Raw genomic sequence first — 20,021 nt, 5'->3', positions numbered from 1 at the left:
GAAGATTGCAATATTTGGCAATTTTCAAAAGCAAATTATCCAAAAAGTAAAAATTTTAAATTAATTTGCTACGTCTAGAAACTAGATAAATATGTCCTAAAGCTACAGAGCAAGCCGCAATGCAGTAAGTGGGGTAGTTTCTTCTAAATATGGTCACAACTGAGACAGAGTTCGCAAAAACCATGTATCTCATGCTGGTTCTTGAACATTTATTTCTATATCACATTAATCAATTTTCTTATATTATATATAGTTGTAATCTACAAGAATTAAGCTTTGTTATGGCATATACGACAACTTTATATCCCAAGTAGAAGAGCCGCCACGATCGCTCCAAAAGTACTGAAAACGGGGGGCTCGTGCCGCCGGAGTGGGAATAATATTTTATGATCAATCGAGTCGAAAGCCTTCCGAAAATCTAAAAAAAGACCAAGTGTAACCTTCTGTTTTTCAATATTCTCAATTATTTTATCTTTGATATCGAGAAGGGCTTGCTCTGCTGACTTATTTTTTTGGAAACCATATTGGTACTTAGAGATTACGTTATGTTTGGTCAAGAAAGACCCCAACCTGTCAACCACGACACTTTCAAAAAGTTTTGAAAATATATTTAAGACCGATATTGGCCGGTAATTTGAGACTTGATCTTTCGCACCACCTTTATGGATTGGTGTTATTCGAGCGGTTTTTAGCGCATCAGGGAAAATTCCTGAAGATATTGACAAATTGACAATATAAGCTAGCACGACACTTGTTTCGCCCGAAACATATTTAATCGGCTCCGGCCGAATTCCTTCAGATAAAGAGAAGTTTATTTCAACAAACATACACATGTGCACTTGACTTCAGTACAGGAAAACTTTCAAATGCTAACAACACAGGTACATACAGTCAAAAGGGTACATAATGAAAAACGAGTTCACACACTGAGGTTGTATACAAGTCTGGCAGGTGTTCTGACCTGCCAGAGGTTAATGTGTTAGTACGTCAATAACTGCGCAGTAATGTGCCCATTACGGGGCTTTATGAATTTTGTCGACCATTTGCGCAGGAACTGGTCTTCGTTTAGAATGATCCAGTCTGCGCACGCCTGCTCGTACATCAGGCTCTGCCGAGGCTGTACACGTCATTTTGTCTATCAGAATTTGTATCTCAGTCCAATGTAGTACCATGAATTTCAACACCAGCAGTTGCACAAGGTTCCTCAATATGTTTATTTAAACTAGCAGTCTCACGTGCGAATATATCTATATTTTTTAAAAACATTGAGAGTAAATTTCTAGACCAGCACAGAACTTTATTCTTAAAAATTGTAAACAAACAAGCAAAGTTTGGGTTAAGCCTAATTTTCGCCCCTAAACGCAGCGTTTTTCACGTGCTCAAATACATGTGCTCGGAGTTGCCTGCATAATTCTGAAACGCTTTCCGCATTTCTGTCACTTTAGGTCCTCCGTACCCTTGTTACATGAGTGGCATGCGTAAGCATTCTTTGGCGAGTGCCCCAGCGAAATCTGTCCGTCACGCGAAAAGTGTAATGCCTTGTATTTGCACAAAAATGCGCAATTTGCGAAGGCATTTATTCATTATAATAGTGTAAATGTAGATGATTGGTAGCTTTATAAGCCACAATTGAGGAACAATTGAAACCAAAAAAATAAATTGATCAGAGAGAGAGAGATACATTCAGGGATTGACGGCAATGAGCTGGCCCATCAGCTCGCCCGTGACTCTTCTAACCGGGCACCGTTGATCCCCTGGCCCAAGCCCTCGGAGGACGGTGGGAGACTCTCCCTGCGCCGCACCATCAAGGAAGTCTACCTCCAGCTCCGTCTCGACAAGCGCCTCTACCCTCCCCCTCATCCATCACTCACTGTGCCGGAGGCTCGCCTTCTGCGGCAAGTCCAAATGAATGCATTGGTTACCGCCTCCCGTCTGTTTCTCTATCGTTATCGAGTCGACCCCAGCTGTCCCAACTGCCCCTCTACATATGCGGACCTAGCTCATTGCCTTTTCTACGGCCCCGCTGCTCAGCAATCACATTCATATCCTACCCCTTCCCTTTCCATCACCACCTGGCTCGACTGGCTTGGCGCTGAAGGGGAAGAAGAACAGCGTAGACTTGCCACCCAGGCGGTTGATATGCTCGGCCTGTGATTTTTGGCTGAATAAATGTCTACTACTACTACTACTACTACTACTACTACTACTACTACTACTACTACTACTACTACTACTACTACTACTACTACTACTACTAAATGAAATACGAAAGGCGGGCAGGTTAACCGGAAGATTAGATAGATAGATAGATAGATAGATAGATAGATAGATAGATAGATAGATAGATAGATAGATAGATAGATAGATAGATAGATAGATAGATAGATAGATAGATAGATAGATAGATAGATAGTTGTCCCACCCCGACATTTCAAGTAGGCCTACCCCAAATGTGAGTTGACCCACTTCTAAATGTGAGTTGACCCACCTCCAAATTTATAGTTTGCCAGCCCCCAAACTTTAGGTTGGCCCACCCCAGAATTTCAAGTCGACCCACCCCCAAATTTCGAGTTGACCCACCACCAAATTTCAGTGGGCCAACCGCTTCCCCATGCATTTTCAAAGGAGCCCTATGTCACGGCCGCTACATAAAAAAAAAAAGAAAGGTGCGGCCTGCTGCGTCGCGCCGAAACGGCGTCTCGGGCCTAGTTCTCCTCGCGCCCGCTCTGGCGCCACTACTCTGGTACTACCGTTCACGGTGAAGCGCTTCCACAGCCGCGTTGGTACGCGCGACAGTGACTCTAATGAGACCGTAAATAACGCGTTTTATAGTTGCACATTCCAGGTTGAATAATGAAGTCGTTATTAGAAGTGCCGATTACCCTACATATGTGAAAAGTCTGCCCTAGAAGTGCCAATCTTTTGTAGAGTGGGCCTCAATGCTCCCCATGAAGGCTGCCCGCTCGACTCACCTGAAATGAAAATAAGTGCTCCAGTATGAATAATCGGGAGTGGATTTACGTGTTTCAGCAAGCCGAACCAGTGAGTGATGTAGGCACTCAGGAGGGTGGGCAAAGGGCCCTGACGTCGTTTCTCCTGAAATATAACTTCTCCTCTATCTCTCTGTTCTCTGCAATCTGACAAGTGCGGCAGGCTGAGCAGGTTAGTAAAGATGCATGACTTGAAATCAGTAATGCGTAAAGAAACGGTGGCAAAACAAGATACGCAGAAATGACAAGCGCTTGTTCTGTGTACGTTTCTTCCTTTTTTTTTTTTTTTTTTTACGCACTGCTCATCTTACACCTTGCCCGTGTTTCTGCTAATTTTTTATTCATGTACAGTGGATAACCGGGAAACACAGTCGGGACGGGAGCGCAGACGGAAGCAAAAGCCTAATCTTCGTGTTCTTTTTACAGTCATTCTCAGTAAAATGTAATGAACATATCAGCAACCTGTCGCTTGGCTCTCACTTGCTTCCTTTCCCTGACGGCCCTTGGCGAGAAATATTCTTCAGCCACGCTTCCCGACGCTGTAGATCGCAGGGCAATTCGTGGTACTTCACAGTAGCGTCTCTTCTCGCGTTCGAGTTGCACCTGCAGCGGCACACAAGAGCTTCGCGGCACCACACCGCTAGAAAATACCGTCTGCCACACACGCGCACACCAGAGAACCGTACTCAAGTACAAGAAACATGAGGCAAGCTGCTCACGCACACGATCACACAAAAAATCACTCGAGAATGCGCACGAAAAAGCACACCAACACGCATAAATCCTGAGGCAACCACATTGTAGCACGAATCGGTGTCTGCCTTGCGTACCGGAGCAGTGGCGTCCTCACCAAAAACAGCGGCCACAACTGTCAACTCAGCAGAGACACGCTCGCCCATTGACGGCGACGCGACGCAGCAGTTTAATGTAGTGGCCGTGGTTCAGCGCTCAAAAATCGTCGCTTGCCGCGCACAAAATCGCTCTAGTGGGGTTTTTTGGGCTTTCAAATGGCAGAAAAGCGGACAGCGTTTCGGAGTGTGTAGGAACTCCGAGAACATCCGAGAACATGAGGTGAATAATATAGTTAAACACGTGAAAAACGTTATCTGCTTAGGGGCCGAAAATTGGGTTTAATCCAGAAATTGCTTGTTTTTTTTTTACAATTTTTAAAAATAAAGTTCGGTGCCGGTTTAGGAATATGTAGCCTCACTGTTCTTAAAAATGTAGACATTCTCGCATCTGAGACGCCTAGTTTACAGAAACAGTATTGAGAAATCTTGTGCAACTGCAGGCGTTGCAACGCATGAAGTACAGCATTGAATTGCGTATGTTACCGGCTCCAACCACTGTCGCAGACACGGAAGATCGACGGAAATCATCCTAGATGTGTTGGGAATGGAAGGAGGAGAATATCAGAAATCGAACTGGCAAACGGAACCACCCCAACTGACCCAGGGGAAATCGCGTCAGTGATTTACAACCACTTCAAGAAGCAATTTGAGGCGGATGATCTGGATGATTCTCACGACTGAACACGGAGAGTGGCATATTTATGTGACGGTCTACCAGAGCCAGATGATGAGTCACTCGTTGACTTGAATGGAGGTGTCACAATTGATGAGGTTAAGCACTGTTTAAAAGAAATTAGTAAAAAAACTGCCCCTGGCTGCGACGGTTTGACCACCAAGTTCTATTCCATATTTTTTTTGACACAATTGGCGAGTCCTTTGTCTTGATGATTAAAATGTTCTTCGAAGAAGGAAAGAAAAACCTGCTTCGTTCGGCAGAGGCCGAATTGCTCTCATTCTAAAATAACGGTCTCCTCCAAGTAGTCCAAAATCATGGCGTCCAATAACCCTCTCGAATACAGATTACAAGCTGGTAGCCGCCATTGTTCACTCTAGACTGAGACCAGTTTTACCGACGATAATCTCCCCCTGCCAAGCCTGCGCTGTCCCTGGACGTTCCATTTTTGCTAATCTCACGCTAATCAGAGATGTCTTTGAATATGCTCAGCTCTAACGCATCGGCGGAGCGTTCATCTCATTGGATCAAGCAAAAGCATTTGACAGAGTTCAACACAAATACCTTTTTCAAATCCTTCAATTATTTAAATTGCCACCAGATTTCATTCGCTCCATTCAGCTTATTTATAGTAATCTGTCGAGTGACATAATCGTCAATGGAGGCATCACGCCTAACTTTAAAATCCATAAAGGGGTCCGTCAGGGTTGCCCATTAGGACCGGTTCTTTTTATTATATCAATGGAACCACTATTGAGAATAGTAATAGCCAGCAAACATATACGAGGTTTTCCTATGAGAGGTCAAGAAGAAGTAGGAGTGTCTGCATATGCAGATGATATATTCCTATTCCTTCGTGATGAAAGTAGCCTTCATTACTTCAGAAGAATATTTGAGGAATATGCAGCACTATCAGGAGATCTCATAAACGAACAGAAAAGTAAATGTCTACTTTTTGGCCCGCTTCCCACACAAGCTCTGGGTGCCATTACAATAATGCAAACTGTAAAAATACTAGGTGTTTTCTTTAGTAGTGATGGTGTGGCATATCCCACATGGCTGTTAGCTATTCAGAAAGCAAGCACAGCTATTCCAATTGCTACAACACACCGAGATGTCTCTGCAATGTGAGGATCTAGCAGTTAAAACAAAAGGTTGCGCATACGCACATTATGCTTCTAGAGTTGGAATTTTGCCCAACAAGATTGCAGCTCAGCTAAATAAGCTAATAGCCTCCTTCCTTTTGGGGGAGCACACCACCACTGATGAAGAAAGACCTCCTCCAGTTACCACCAAAAGCTGGAGGTCTAAGTCTCCCTCACATTGCAAATTCAGGGAAAATTTTAACTTTCAAAACAGTTATATCGCTATCTAAAATTCCAGACTAAGTAGGAAGATGTCTCTTGACATATATCTCAAGTATATATTACGAGTTCCTCACAGGAAAGCATAGTACAGGCCCGCTCTCGGAAAAACCGGCATGCTTTAACGTTCTGCAGCGTCGACCCTAAAAATGATTCTCGCAGAGTGCCCAGACCCACAGGTCTCTGAATCCTCAGTGACTAGTATTATTGAGGAGATCACGTCCAGACAACTAAGTCCCGAAGAAAAGTTGAAGACTAGTCGGAAAAACTGGAAGCATTGGACGCAGCATCCTCTTCCCAAGGAAGTACAGGACTTCGATTGGAAACGCCGATGGAAAGTGCTTCCAACAAGGGACCGTCTTCACAAGATGGGCATCGTCCCGAACAAGCGCTGCCCTAAGTTGCTAGTCTGATGAAACAGCACATCACGCTGTATTCGAATGCCCACCGGCAAAAATAATCTGGAAATTGGTTAAGAGGACGTTTCAAATTCATGGCATATATAGAAAGGGTGAAACGACTGAGTGCCTTTGAGCACTTAGTTTTCATTTGTACTATGTATGTGATTTGGAAAAGGAGAAGCCTAGCGGAAGTGCGTCGACAACCTGTCAAGGCTGCCTACCCTGCACTGCAAAAGTAAGACAAGTAGTGTGGAAATATCTCATTGAGGTATTAGAACAGGGTAGTGAGGAAGAATTCCTCAGGCGGTGGCACACTAGATTCTTTTACATCCAAAATGGCACTCTACACTATCCAATTGTTCCGTATTAATTCACAACTAGAAGTGCTATGTGTTATATTAATCTATTATTCCATCCTAGTCATTGTATAAAAATTAAGATTTTCCAAAATATGCCTTTGTAAGCGCCACCGTATTTATTGTGTATTCTCTGTATTCCCATGTACCCAAGGTTATTCATGAAATTCCCCATTCTGTGCTTTCTGTGGTGACATTGGTGACATCGAACATTACATTTGGATATGCCCGCAGTTTGACAAAGAAAGAAAAGCGATGATCGACAGCCTACAAAAAAGCGGTCTCACGCACAGGACCTTTGAAGACGTCGTTTTCCCCGGAGGACCTGCGACAACCAGGAAGAGAGCGCAACGACTGCTGCTGGCCTTCCTGCGAGACACGGGGCTCATAGACACTTGGTGACACACCCCTGATCTCAACTCGAAGGAGGATCAGGCGGAACAATTGCCGGCTATGTATGCCAGGCTAACCCCGCCTGCTTCAACATCATCACCACCACCACCACAACCATCATGAAATGTACTTTGTTGTACTTGTCTACCTGAGTATTTGAGCATAGTTGAAATGTCCAATAAACATGTATCAAACATCATTTTGGTAAAAAAGTGGAACAGTGCATTTTTACGGCAAGTTTGATGGCGCCTATCTCTAAACTGGTGTCATTCTGGAAATTCATTCCAAGTGGATTCGCCGGACAAGCTCACCGGCTACAATACGTAAATTACAATATGTGTAGTAAAGTACTTAACTAAGAAGTTCATTAGTTAAATTTTGTTACTTATTTGAATATGTGTTTCGATTTCTCGTGTTACTAACGTCCGCCTCATCGAATAACCCAAATCAACGATAAAAATTATGCTACCTGCCACCGGCGATTTTAAAAAATTCCGTAAAGATTAATTTTGAACATCCGGTATACGATGGAGTTGCCTACAAACGAAAAAAAAAAATGCAGGCATAGAATAAAGAAGCAAGTACAGCAGTGGCGCACCGACGGGAGGGGATTCGGGGGTTGTAACCCCCCCTGAGGCCGACTTAACTCCCCCTTTTGTTTAATCCCTTTTCTTTCCTTACGCATTTGAGTACTGCAACTATGATGTAAGACGCGCAATCGTCTGCACACTCGCAAAAGCGCATTTTTTTTCACAATTTCCTGCGAAGAAATCGAAATTAGTGCTGTTTAGATGGTATTGGCAAACTGTCAACCCCCCCCCTCCCCCCCCCCCTCCCCCCCCCTGGCAGAGATCCTGGGTGCGCTACTGAAGTACAGGTGCCTCGAAAAACTTCGCATCGCGCTGCGCGCGCGCCGGCTGTCGAGAACAAGTCTCACTACACGCTTTTCCCACATTTGACCTCGAAGATTACCGACACTGCGGCACGTCGACAACCTCGGAGGCTATGGTTCCACACATCGTTCAACGCTAGGGCGACGCTTAACAACGGCGGGTCCTTTGAATAGGCTTATACACGTGCACAAGAAAAGAAAAGAAAAACTAATTTACGCCTTACCGGCCCCCTTGTCTGTTTTAACTTGCTTGACCGCACCAATAGGGGCAAATACATTTATCACAACTCCTGATTGCGCGATCGCGTGTGACGAATTCAGAGCTAGTAAACTGCTTTCAAAGCGAAGCTTGATTTTCCTGCACCCCCCTTTCCTGGCTCCCCTTAATACAGTCTAATTTAATGTCCCTCCTTAACGCGATATCCATGAAGCAACGACGCGCGGCACCCGGATGCTTGCTCTCAATAACAGCTGCAGGGAAAATCAGGCGACCGATTTGTGAACGCGTTCATCATAAACGCGTTCCTCCTACATGAACGGTCCATGTAGGAGGATAAGCGCGAAAGCGGACGAGAGCGAATTAAGATACACGCACCCTCTTACGCTGACATCGATCACGAACCGGTCATGTCGTTCACAAATACAGTTCGCTCGCACTAAGCATCTCATGGTGGAAATATGGCCACGCTTGATACTGCACACAACTACGGGCAAGGAGGAGGTGTATAGCAAGTCGGTGGACGGCACAGCTCGAGCAAGGAAAGAACTAAAAGTGAGCATTGCGCCAACTGATTGAAGCCAAACGAGTCGGCCCTACACGTGGTCGTCACGTCAAAGCGTGCGGTGGATTTTAGTTCTTCTTCTTCTTGCTGGGGTTTTACGTGCCAAAACCAGTTCTGATTATGAGGCACGCCGTAGTGGAGGGCTCCGGATTAATTGTGACCACCTGGGGTTCTTTAACGTGCGCAACAACGCAAGCACACGGGCGTTTTTGCATTTCGCCTCCATCGAAATGATTCCGCTCTAGAGTCAGGGCTGCCGAACAAGTGCGCGTCAGTTAAAAACTACCGAGAACTAAAGACCTTCTCAGCCAGTACGCCTAGTCTCAGAGGTCACGTGTTGGGCCTACCCTGCGAAGGAAAAGGCGACAGGAATAGTTTCACGGAGAGTTCGTGCGTTACGTAATGCTCCTTCCTAGCTTGTTTCCTTCTTCTATGGTGTCCACGGACCCTTTCATCCTTTCCCTCGTTCTCTGAGCTGATGACCCTCTCGCGGTTCATCGCCTCCGGCGCGAAAGGCCGCGACCCCTGGCGGTCGTGCAGAAAAATAGTAGAAGGAGGGCGGGGCAACGAACGAGAGTGGAAAGAGTGTGGGGTGGCGGTTTTTCTCGGAACTGCGTGAGCGAACACAAAGAGGGACGTCCCGTTGTTCGGAAGCAGTCGGAGAAACGGCACCAGTGAGTAGGAATGTAGAGGGAGCGGGATCGCCGTCGAAGAACGGTGATCACAATGATTTGCGCGATCAATTTATTCTTCTCACACTTTGTCCGTATCAGAAAAACACGATAATAACAGTTCATTCAGAAACTTTTACACATGCACATGGTTCAGGCCTGCCGAAGCGTCATAATTATGAGGCTTCGGCAGGCGCTGTTCATACAAGCCTTAAGGCTTGTATGGACAGCGCCTGGCAGGCAGCAGGAGCAGTGCTAGATACAACCATGTAAAAAATTTAAACGCCAACAGAAGTAACTTATCAGGACGCTTAATTACATGGAATAAGTGTGAAGGGTAATTGCTCTGTATAGCCTGTTTCTAAGCATGAAGGGGTCCCAGGTGTACATTTTGGAGTCTGAATTAAGTCACTCTTACAAATGCAGGTTAACCTGGAAGCGGACCACGGAGTAGTTTCGGAATTGTTCGCATTTCCAGTTATGCTGATAGTGCCTACATATCATGAAGAATTGATAACAATAGCCTATACTCAGCACCTTTTGTACACATGCAAATGGTTCAAGACGGCGGAGGCCTCATATATAAGGCTTTAAGGGCAGCATCTGGCAGGCAGCAGATATCTCCGCCAGGTACACAGATCCATACGGCTTATAGTACGCAGATGGGTGTTGCTTCGATTCAAGCAGCAAAATAATTAGGACCGATTATGTTCATGAAGTCGGCGTTCCGCATCGCAGGTTGACTTCCTTTCTTTTTTTTTCCTTTTTAACTTCATACCTGCCACCTACATCCAACGAGTTGAATCACCGTCCCGCATCACCACGGCTACAATTGAAAATCACGGCGCAGTTATAAAAGCATTAGCTAACGTTTGTAGCCTCGTGATACATTCGGGTGGATGAAAAATTTTCCCTTTCATGACACTTCCTTCACCCAGCGGGATTCAGCGGAACAAATTTGCGATATTTAGCTAACGTTGTATGGTAAAGAAATTTCTTTTGTAAGTTGTGCTACTGTGTCTTTACATCGACAAATATTGTGTAAGTAAAAGCTTTTACATGTCATTATCTTTAAGTTTGAGTTCATTTCTAAAATACATATTATTCTAATGTAGCGACACTATGTTTCACGCTCGTAATACATTTTGTTATAAGTATTTGTCGTGTAAGCACTCCCCTCTGTAATGCATTTTGACCGTGTGGATATTTTAAGTAAATAAACAAGTAAATAAATAAGTAAATAAATAAATAAAGAAATTAAAGAGGCACAACTCGCGCAATGAGCTGCCAGCGTCCACGTGTAGACAGTTAACAGGACATACAGCGTTAGCACAATATTTACAGAAACAGTTCAAGGTATTCCTCTTAGACATGTAACTAAAATAAAAGTCGCGATTGCGGAATTTGAGATTCGAATTCTTTACGTACATTTAACCATAGTTGGTTCTACTTGGTGGCCTATTCCATGGTTTGCAAAGCCTTGTGGCATAAATGGTTATATATTCACCCAAATGTGCAAGTGCTATTACTTTATGGCTACCATACTTCGCTTCACCTTTTAAGGCTTTAGATAAGCGTGGATCACAAACGTTTGTCAAGCCGACTAAAGATACTTCTTTAGATAATTTGCCACCTATTGTACCGAGGAATATTTGGGCATGAAACAAATTATATTTTAATGCCGACTAAGTATTAATATTGGATCACGGATTTCCCTATCAGGAGAAAACGTTAAAGTATATATGTTCGAAAGAAGCACGCATATATAACTCAATAGCCTTGCTTTCAATTGGGAGTAAACACGAGGAAAATCATGCTGTTAGAGCTGCCAAGCTACGAACAAATCGGGCAGACACTTGTTATAGGTGTAGGCGCATGGATAAGTTCGCTAAGCCACTACTGTAATTTCTGGGCCTCGGCTATTTCACTTAGATAAACAATTACGCCGCAGAGAGCGCGTCACAAAAAAAAAAAAAAAAAAAAAAAAAGAGAGACGTACGTATGCCTGAATTGCGGCATAATAACCCTTAATGTAAGTGCTTACCTTTAAGTAATACATTCCGCATGCATAAGCCGACGCATGTGTTCGGAAAGTGTAGCACCAAGTGTGTTTAAATTCCCGATTACCTTGATCGGGTGATAAGACGCAGCACGCGACTGCTCGGCACGTACTTAACCTTCGTGCGGAAGATTCTGGGGAGCGGTAGACAATTTTTTCGCGCGAGTGGAAGAATTGCGGGCACAGTGAAAGGAATACGTAGAGCGTACTAGAGGTAAGTCTAGTACGCTCTAGCAACAACGACGCCCTTGCTAGCCGCCGTACCCTTGCTGCGCCGTCGGGTGTCACAGCGTATGCGGAGCAACATGGCCTCAGAGATAAGCGCGCGTCAGCAGGTTGCGCGTGCAAATCTTGGAGGCCATGGGAGCAAGCAGCTAGAGAAGCTAGAGCCCTTCACGGCGCGCACTTGCTTTCGGAATACATTGCGAAGCAGACGACACAGTGCCCCCCCCCCCCCCCCCCGCACTTTATGACGTCACACACAAAATGCCATAATGGCGGTCGCTCTCGTCGGTGCGAGGGGCTTAGAGGCAGCAATTTCAGAGTGAAATTTCGGGTTACAGTGTACGTTGAGAGTGCAGATGTTTTCTCTTTCTCTTCTCTTTTAGTTTTCTTTTTTGAACCATATTAGCTCATCTACTCTCGGTTATACAGTGATAAACCGAGACTAGTTGGACGACCGTGGTCTCTTTAGGCTGGCAAATCTCGAAAACGATGTCGATCCACCGGAACGGCCGAAACACCAGAAAACGTGAGAAAGGAGATCAAAATACAGACTTCAACGTATGTTAGCTATCGGAGCTGTCACATAAACGTCGGCGAGAAATCCGCTGCAGATCCACTTAGATAATCAGTCTGGTTACTGCAGAAGCCCTGTGTAGTCATCCATGTGCATACTTTTCTTCATACCCCGACATCGACGCGCGAACAAACGAGCAAGGCTCAGCAGCGATATCCCAGGAAGCCTACATGCAACGAACGCTGTATGCTCCCTAGTGAGCCTCCGGCTATTAGCGCCACCTTTCGCCGGTAAACGAAAACAGCGTCTGCGGCGAACACCATCTGGCCGCTGCACCGGCCTGCAGTGCCATCCCCTAACTTGCTCTTCTTACACCGTGGGTCATATAACCGCAATGGTGGTGGGGATTGAGCACTAAATTGAAATAACAGAGTTTCGGCCTTAATTTTGTTGGCTATTATAAGCTCATTTTCTCCTCCTCCTCACAAACGAAAGCAAGGTTTCAAAGAATCCGTTACTAGTCTAAAACGATTTAGTATCGTTTCCCTCTAAGGTTTAAGAAAAAAAAGAAACGAATGACATATCTGCACAGAGCTCTCCGCGCGAAGCCACTCCCATGGCGATGAGTGCCTCTCGCGTAGGCGCAACGGCGGCCTGTCCCATATTGGGTCACCACGGCGCGCAGCCTCCTACAGCGCTGCGTGGGCGAACAGGACGGCACACCTGTGTAGCCACGCACACACCGCGACCTGTATTCTCTTAGTTTTTTTGTATACTGCCCGCCTTGCGGGTGCGGTTACACATGTACGGTTTGCAGCCGAAATTACACACGGTTACACTACGTTTAGCGGTTATCACGCGGCCTGCAACGCCACTGAACGTTTCCGTGTGGAGATGTTTAAGCCATGCCGTCTATACCGTATTCGGAAGAGCACCTGGCCGTGCACGTTACGGCGAGGTTTTCTAACGTCGAAAAGCAACACCGCGGAGCTGTGACAGACGCCGCATTCACTAGTGACAGGCTCTGGATTAAGTTTGACCATCTGGAGTTCTTTAGCGTGCGCCTAAGTCTAAGTGCACGAGGGTTGTTGCGTTTCGCTCATATCGAAATTCGCCAGCCGCAGTCGGGAATCGCACCAGCGACATCCAGCTCAGCAGCAGAAGACACTACGGCCAAGTGATTCTGATTATAATGATGATACCTTCGAAACGGTTCGAGACAGGTGGAGACGCCAGCTTAAAGCTCCCGCATCAGTTTCCTGGTGACGTCGTGAATTTTTGACAACGCGTATTCGGGGTACAGTAAACTGGTCACCAGTTAAGAACAATGCATTCTAAAGACATATATAAGGTTCAACTTAGCAAGTTTCAAGTTTTTCTGCAACCCACGCGGCCAAAGTGCGAGAAAATAATTTGGCATCAGTATAATGTCAAACTGGCGCTGCCGTGCTCGGGCTTCAGCACGCAATTAAAAAAAAAAAAAAAGAAGAAGAGAAAAGAAAAGTCTGGCCGTTTAGTAATAATCAACCAGTTTTCTTCCAAATTATCTAAAATGGGTCTTTGAAAGAGACCATGCCTTAATGACAGAAAATAATGCTTAACCAGTTCGAACCGATTGCTCCAATTTAAAAATTAAAATGACCACTAAATGACGACACTCAAAGATAACACCATGGCTGCGGTCTTTTCCTTGTCTTGACGTGCTCTGTCTGCTCCGCTGATTCCAGTTTGTGTGAGCCGCGTTCCTTACGTGGTTCTCAGGAAAGACACCGGGAGCTCCTTAAAGGCGGTGTCTTCGACGTTGGTCTATCAGCGCAAGCCATTCATACACGCCGAGCGCTTCAGACACGCCAATAGCGAAAGGAAACCCCTCCACCGTTAGTTCGGAGAGACTGCAACAAAACCAAGAAACGCCACCGCGCATCCGCTGACAACGGTGCCGACGTGAGAACATGCGGGGGGTGAAGACTGTTTTTCGACTCTTTCACCTTCTTCCGGCAAAAAAAAAAGAAAGAAAAAAAAGAAAAAAAAAAAGAAACAGAAAGAAAGGAGCCGCCGACACCGTCAGTGCCCGTAGCGCCCTCTCGAGCCATGAATGGACAGACGTACAAGCGGGTTTTCCGGAAAGAAGCGATTTACTCGCTCTCACGAAAAGACACCTCGGAAAAAAAGGCAGGGGGCCGCGCGGTCACCGGGCACAAACCCGAAGAAACCAACCGGATCCCAAGCGAGTAATTCGGTGCAGTACAGAAAAGGTCACTTCATACAATCAGGAGCTATATATATATATGACCAGAGGAACATATCGCTGATTGCCTGCCGCTAATCGCGGAACAGCTGCATGAATGGCGGTCTAACGGGTGGATTAGAGACGCAAATGCTTGTCAGCATGTCTGGAAGAAAGCCTTTCGGATACGTAGCCGCGGTTTTCGTTCATTAGTTAGTGCGGTCCATAGCTCTCGCTTCACTGCACGGTGTTCTTTGTGACGGCGTGCAGGCCAGCGTGAAGGCATCGGGCGTCTACTTCCAACGGGGATTTCTGCAAGCCATCGCTTCTCTGAAGGTTCTTTAACTGCTTTCGGAAGCTTGTAAGCGTAAGCTTTACCAGTACGCCGAAGTGATGCGCTGTTTCCAAGCGCCCTAAATTAAAGCGGGTTTTACGAGTCCGTTTAACGACTCGCGGGATGCTTCGTTCGAGGCTGTGCGGGCGGATGGTCCTCAAGGTGACTTCAGCGGCGAAGGTCGAAGGGATGAGGTCCTCGTGGACCAATCTGTGTCTTCGTTGTGGTTCTATTCACTCTATTTTGTTTGCCTTCCCAGCAGATGCGCGGCTGCTTTTCAAGAGTCGTCATTTTGAGTGGTAGTCAAGAAAAAAAAAAAAGAGTATCGGAAATCTGCTCGTCCCATGTCGAGCCACATTTTCGAGAGTTATCGAACGTCGTAACGGAGTTTCATATCCGAGAACAGCGTAAAAGATAGGGACGAGTGAGCAGGTGATACAAGCAGAAAAAAACAAAAATGCTGTGACAGCAGAAGCAGACGATACAAGAACTGTGACAGGCGCAGCGCTTGCGTCATCTGTTTGTGTCGTCTGCTGACTTCTGCATGTCCTTTTGCGCTGTTTTCAAGTGTGAAACCTATTCACGCGATTGGACAGGAGCAGAGTAATTAGCGCGATCTGTTGGGAAGTACGACAACTCCTGATTGGAACAAGCACACGTCACTCCCATATAAAGGAGTTACCGTCACTCCATTGTTCTTGGAGGGCATACGGCGGCGGCGTAATTTAAAAAGAAACACATCGAAAAACAGGCGCGCACCTTCAACTTCGCTACACGCCCAAGAACTTCAGCTGTAGAGTAAATTAATTCGCGCACTATGCCACCGATTTGTTTTTATTTTCTTGCTTCAACATTCATTGTACAGCAGATATATATGACAGCAAGGCCTATGTCTAATAACGCCAAATGAAGTCGAAGCTGCACAATCAAGAATAAACATGACGAGGATAATAAGGGCGTCTGGTGAGTGCTCGCTTGCGATGTGCCGCCGAAAGGCTGTTGACAACGCATGCGCATGCGTCCTTCATGCATACGTAATCCGCACAAAGTGTATGCACACACTATCCGACATAGGGACACTACGAGTGCAGACCCACGGAGAGCAATATTGCCTCCTAGGCCGGAGCGATCACATGATGGCTCGAAGCCGGTAATCGCCCACGAAAAGCGACTGCACGCACTAATGACGGCACACAGAAGGCCAATTGGTGCACGCGTTGCGAACGGAACAGCAAAACGATTAGGAGGCAACAAAAAGCCTTCGCAGACCGACCCCCTGTCTAATTATTTCACGAGAGTCACACGGCAGTGATTATACACCGCCAGATTTACAGATTAGGCGCGACACACACACACCACGTCGACGATATATACGAGCGCCAATTAAGTTCCGCGACGGTAGGTCAGCGTCCGTGATTCATAAAATCAACATAGAATTGACCCGTCCGCGACATCACATGTGACCATCAAGAATGCACGAATGTGCACCGCGGCTCGCACAGGTTAATAGTTCTGGTATTCAGTCAAGGTTTCGCATCCGCAGGCGGCCCAGTTGTTGCGAATGGAATCATGCACGCAATGCTTGCACGCGCGTTCGGAAAATGTGTAGCGTTTTCATATTCGACAGTTTCACTTTTGACAATTCACATATTTTCGATTGCTTATTGCAGAGATACCCGTGTGTTTCGAGTGGTATAGTATTGACCCTTTTCACGACGCTCCCGTGGGCGCTGCCATGTTTGATCACGTGGTGACGCGTCCATTGCTTGCCTCAGCTGCCTCCGCTGCTTCCGCGTTTACAATGCAACCGCGTGACGCCGGTGCGGCGGAGCAAACCTCCGTTTGGACGCATATCGAAGACGGTGACTGTGTGAACTACACGAAGCTTTGGCCACAGCTTTAGAGGACATGTAAGTGTTTTCAGAGCTCATTACGCCTTGTCCAAATGGCGCGAGCAGCGTATACGGTGCTTGTACTAAAAGCGAGGCCAGAAATGTATTCCAAGCTCTCCAAACTTTCCGCTTACGGATTAAATCAGGATCAGTGTGCTCTTCGTTCTTTATTTGGGAAACATTTTGAAGCAGCGGCTTTTCATGTTTCTGGCTTAGTAAAGTTCCTCGGTTCCTCGGTGCGGCCACTATCTGATCGTTTATTTTCAGCCTAATCGCTCGCGGGTGTGCTCTGCTGCGATAGATTTGTTCTTGCTGCGCACAAAGCTTGGAATGTGAATGTTCTGTACTTTTTGGTAGCTTGTAGCAAAATCGCTAGTCCCTCGCTTACTCTGTGGACCGTCACGAAACGTTCAGCTTCTAACATTCGTGTCTTGTCGGTGTAGTTGCCGTCACTCATGCTTCGGCACATTAATTCAAGTGTGCGTCCATTCACTTATTATTGACACGTTGGCGATAAGGTGGTTGTAAGTTTGCGTGCGAGTAGGGGTAGATGTATGTAAATAACGTGCGAGAAACTTACTATGCCATTAAGTCGCGTTACTTCCTTTTGTAACGAGCGCTACTCACTCTTAAGTGCCGACGTTGCGGAGTTTGTCCTTTCTTTGGAGGTTAGCTATACAGCGCTGGCTGATGAATTACCTTTTTTATTCTCGAGGAAAGCCGTGCATCGCGAAGGGCCGGCAACACAGGTAGTCCTTATGTAGCAGCAGCGACGTAGGTTGATTCCATTCCTTAATATGCGAATCACTATTTTTGCAGCTAACTACCCCACACGTCTTCCCATTATCGTTACACATTTTGCAGCATGAATTGGGCACAGTGCGTTAGCGAAAACTCAGTTCTATTTCCGACAGCTGATCGCACAGTAGCAGGGCAGAAGCAGTAATGGTTTCGTATTCGTGCGCATTCGCTGAGGCAACGTATGGCGCGCCGCCGAAAGCGCCGTCTCGTTCCTCTGGAGCAAACTGCTCCGCGAAATGGGTCAATAAGTAATGCATGATGCTTTACAGTCAACGATGTCGAAGTAGATTCGATCTGTGGGTGTCGATTGATTTGACTGACTGAAGGGATATCTATTGACATCATCATTTCTTGCTTTATGGAACCGCAGTATTCCGGCGTTGCATCTTAACGCACTACTTCTATTTGTAACAGCCGCGTTCTCTGGGCGCTCTGTCGTGACAGCAACGTCCGGACCGGCCGAGGCTGCCCATTACACAACCATGACCATGACAACATATATCCGGATTAACTGAGTATAAGCAGCGTACAGCGGTCTTTTCGAGGGAAACACCCACTTGCTGCGCCGACAGGCGCACACAGAGCCCAACGCTAACCAATGACGCGAACGTCACCGCATGCATAAAACTATAGTAAGTACTTTATATAGTTCACTTACTTCTCGGCTTTGGTCTCATGTCTCCCCTGCACTCGGCTGCCGTCCACAGCGACGCCGCTAGAACCAGGGCTGTCACGAAAGCCGAAGATAAAGCACAGGCCGGCAACGTCCCGGCACCCCGAAAGGCACCCATGGTCGGTTAAGTCCTGGTTTCGGATTCACGAACACATACACACACTCGGGTCTTCGGGGCTCTCTGTCCAAATTTTGGCCTTCCTTCTGTAATCGGTTCCCGTAACAACTGTTCACGGCCCAAGGGAGCCGTTGCCGCCAGCCCAGCTCAGCTCTGCGGCCTTCTTCGAGTCAGGCCGAAGAAATTCTCCCGCAGCTGGCACCGCCTCCTCCGCACGGCTTGTGTGGGAACACGCGAAGGCGCCCTCCGAATTCGCGTGGGCGCGCTCGACGGCTTTTTTTCCCCGACTCGCCAGCGGCGTAGGGCTACTACTACTACTCCGTGTCGGCAGCAGGTACACGCCGGTCGGACTCCTCGTATAGCTAGGCGCGCAGAGACGCCCAAAAGACCGGCCCCCCGCCGGAGAAACGTGCGTGGGCAGGCCGGAGGAGAGAAGAGCACGGCCCGGCGAAGAACGGCTCGCGAAAAACGAAACGAAGGCGCGCGGTTCGGATTTCCCGGCACAGGCCACTATAACCATTCGAGCATATCGTTAGCACACACCACCACTGGTGTGTACAGTTGCAGTTGCAGTCGAAGAAGCGTCCAGGCACCGACGACAAATCGCCGGGAGGCCCCCACGCCGCCGAAAGACTGGACAAACGCCGACGGACGGAGCCTTTCTTTTCGGACAGGTCCTTCTCTGTTGGCTTTTGTCCGTTGTACATTTGTTCTGGCTTCGCGCCTTTCCCCAACGCCGCTTCGCCCGAAACACCCCCGCTTCTTTCAGTAAACTAAAGAAGGGTCGGCCGGCTCGCATGCCCAGCTTGCCCCCGGGGCCGCCGGTGTTCAAGCTGGTTCGAGGGGCAAAAGAATGAAGAGCTGAGTAGGGGGCATCCAGCTGTGCCCCCTATGCCCCGCTGTGCGCCCCTGCTGGACACGTCGCGCCATCTTTCGGCACTTGTGCGGAATACATGTCCAGAGGGCGTGCCCTTGACTGGTCTACAGACGCAGAACGAAGACATAGTTTTTAGAGGTGTGCGAATATTCGAAACTTTCGTATAACGAATCGAATAGTGTCCTATTCGAATCGGTCTGCGGATCGAATAGTCTATGTTCGTAAATGCGAATACTTTTCGAATATTTCGAAACGTCCATTTCGCCCAAGCAAACATAAAATTGGAGCAACAGTACGGTAAGGTAACTGCCGAAAGCCGTTAACTTAGAAAAAATACAAGCATGAAGCTTACCGAATCCGTAACCCTGCACCAAAAACAGATATCGCCTTTCTGTAAATTGCATCCCGTTAGTGCATCTAAAGCAGACAAATTTGACATGAATTTACAGATTACGTGAATTTTCTACAGTTTTTTAGAAGGGTTTTGCAAACATCTTGCTCACAAATTAGTGGTATATTACAGAGGTAGGTCACAAATCAATTTTGTCCGATTTAGATATATTATTATTTGGTGCAGTTTACAGAATTGTGATATCGTTTTTCATTGCTAAGTATAGAGTTGTAAACGTGATTATTGCGGTTCACTGACCATTCTTGCGGCGATCCCGTAGGTGCTGCCGTGTTTAATCACGTGGTGACGCGTCCATTACTTGCCTCAACTGCCTCCGTTGCCTCCGTGTTTGCACTGGATATGTATGCCGCCGGTGTGGCTTAGTAAACCTTTGTTCCGGAAGAAATCGTCGACGGCGACTGTGTGGACGACACGAAGCTTCGGCCACAGCTTCAGAGAACATGCAAAAGCACTCCCAGATCTGATTAAGCTATGTCCAAACGACGCGAGCAGCGTATATGGTGTTTGGTCTAAAAG

The 20,021-nt window shown here is 46.8% G+C and overlaps 1 protein-coding gene across 1 annotated transcript in view; it reads right to left on the bottom strand.

Moving 5' to 3' along the window:
* Positions 1–18,470, bottom strand: part of LOC119431528 (laminin subunit alpha-1-like) — a 151,500-nt gene extending 133,030 nt beyond the window's left edge. The window contains 1 exon segment of the mRNA XM_049657901.1: positions 18,084–18,470. Within this exon segment, the coding sequence (XP_049513858.1) occupies positions 18,084–18,216 (133 nt within the window). The 5' untranslated portion in view covers positions 18,217–18,470.
* Positions 18,471–20,021: the final 1,551 nt, after the last annotated feature.

The sequence above is a fragment of the Dermacentor silvarum genome, chromosome 10, assembly GCF_013339745.2.
Source record: "Dermacentor silvarum isolate Dsil-2018 chromosome 10, BIME_Dsil_1.4, whole genome shotgun sequence".
Taxonomy (NCBI): domain Eukaryota; kingdom Metazoa; phylum Arthropoda; class Arachnida; order Ixodida; family Ixodidae; genus Dermacentor; species Dermacentor silvarum.
This window is presented reverse-complemented; position numbering and strand designations above follow the sequence as displayed.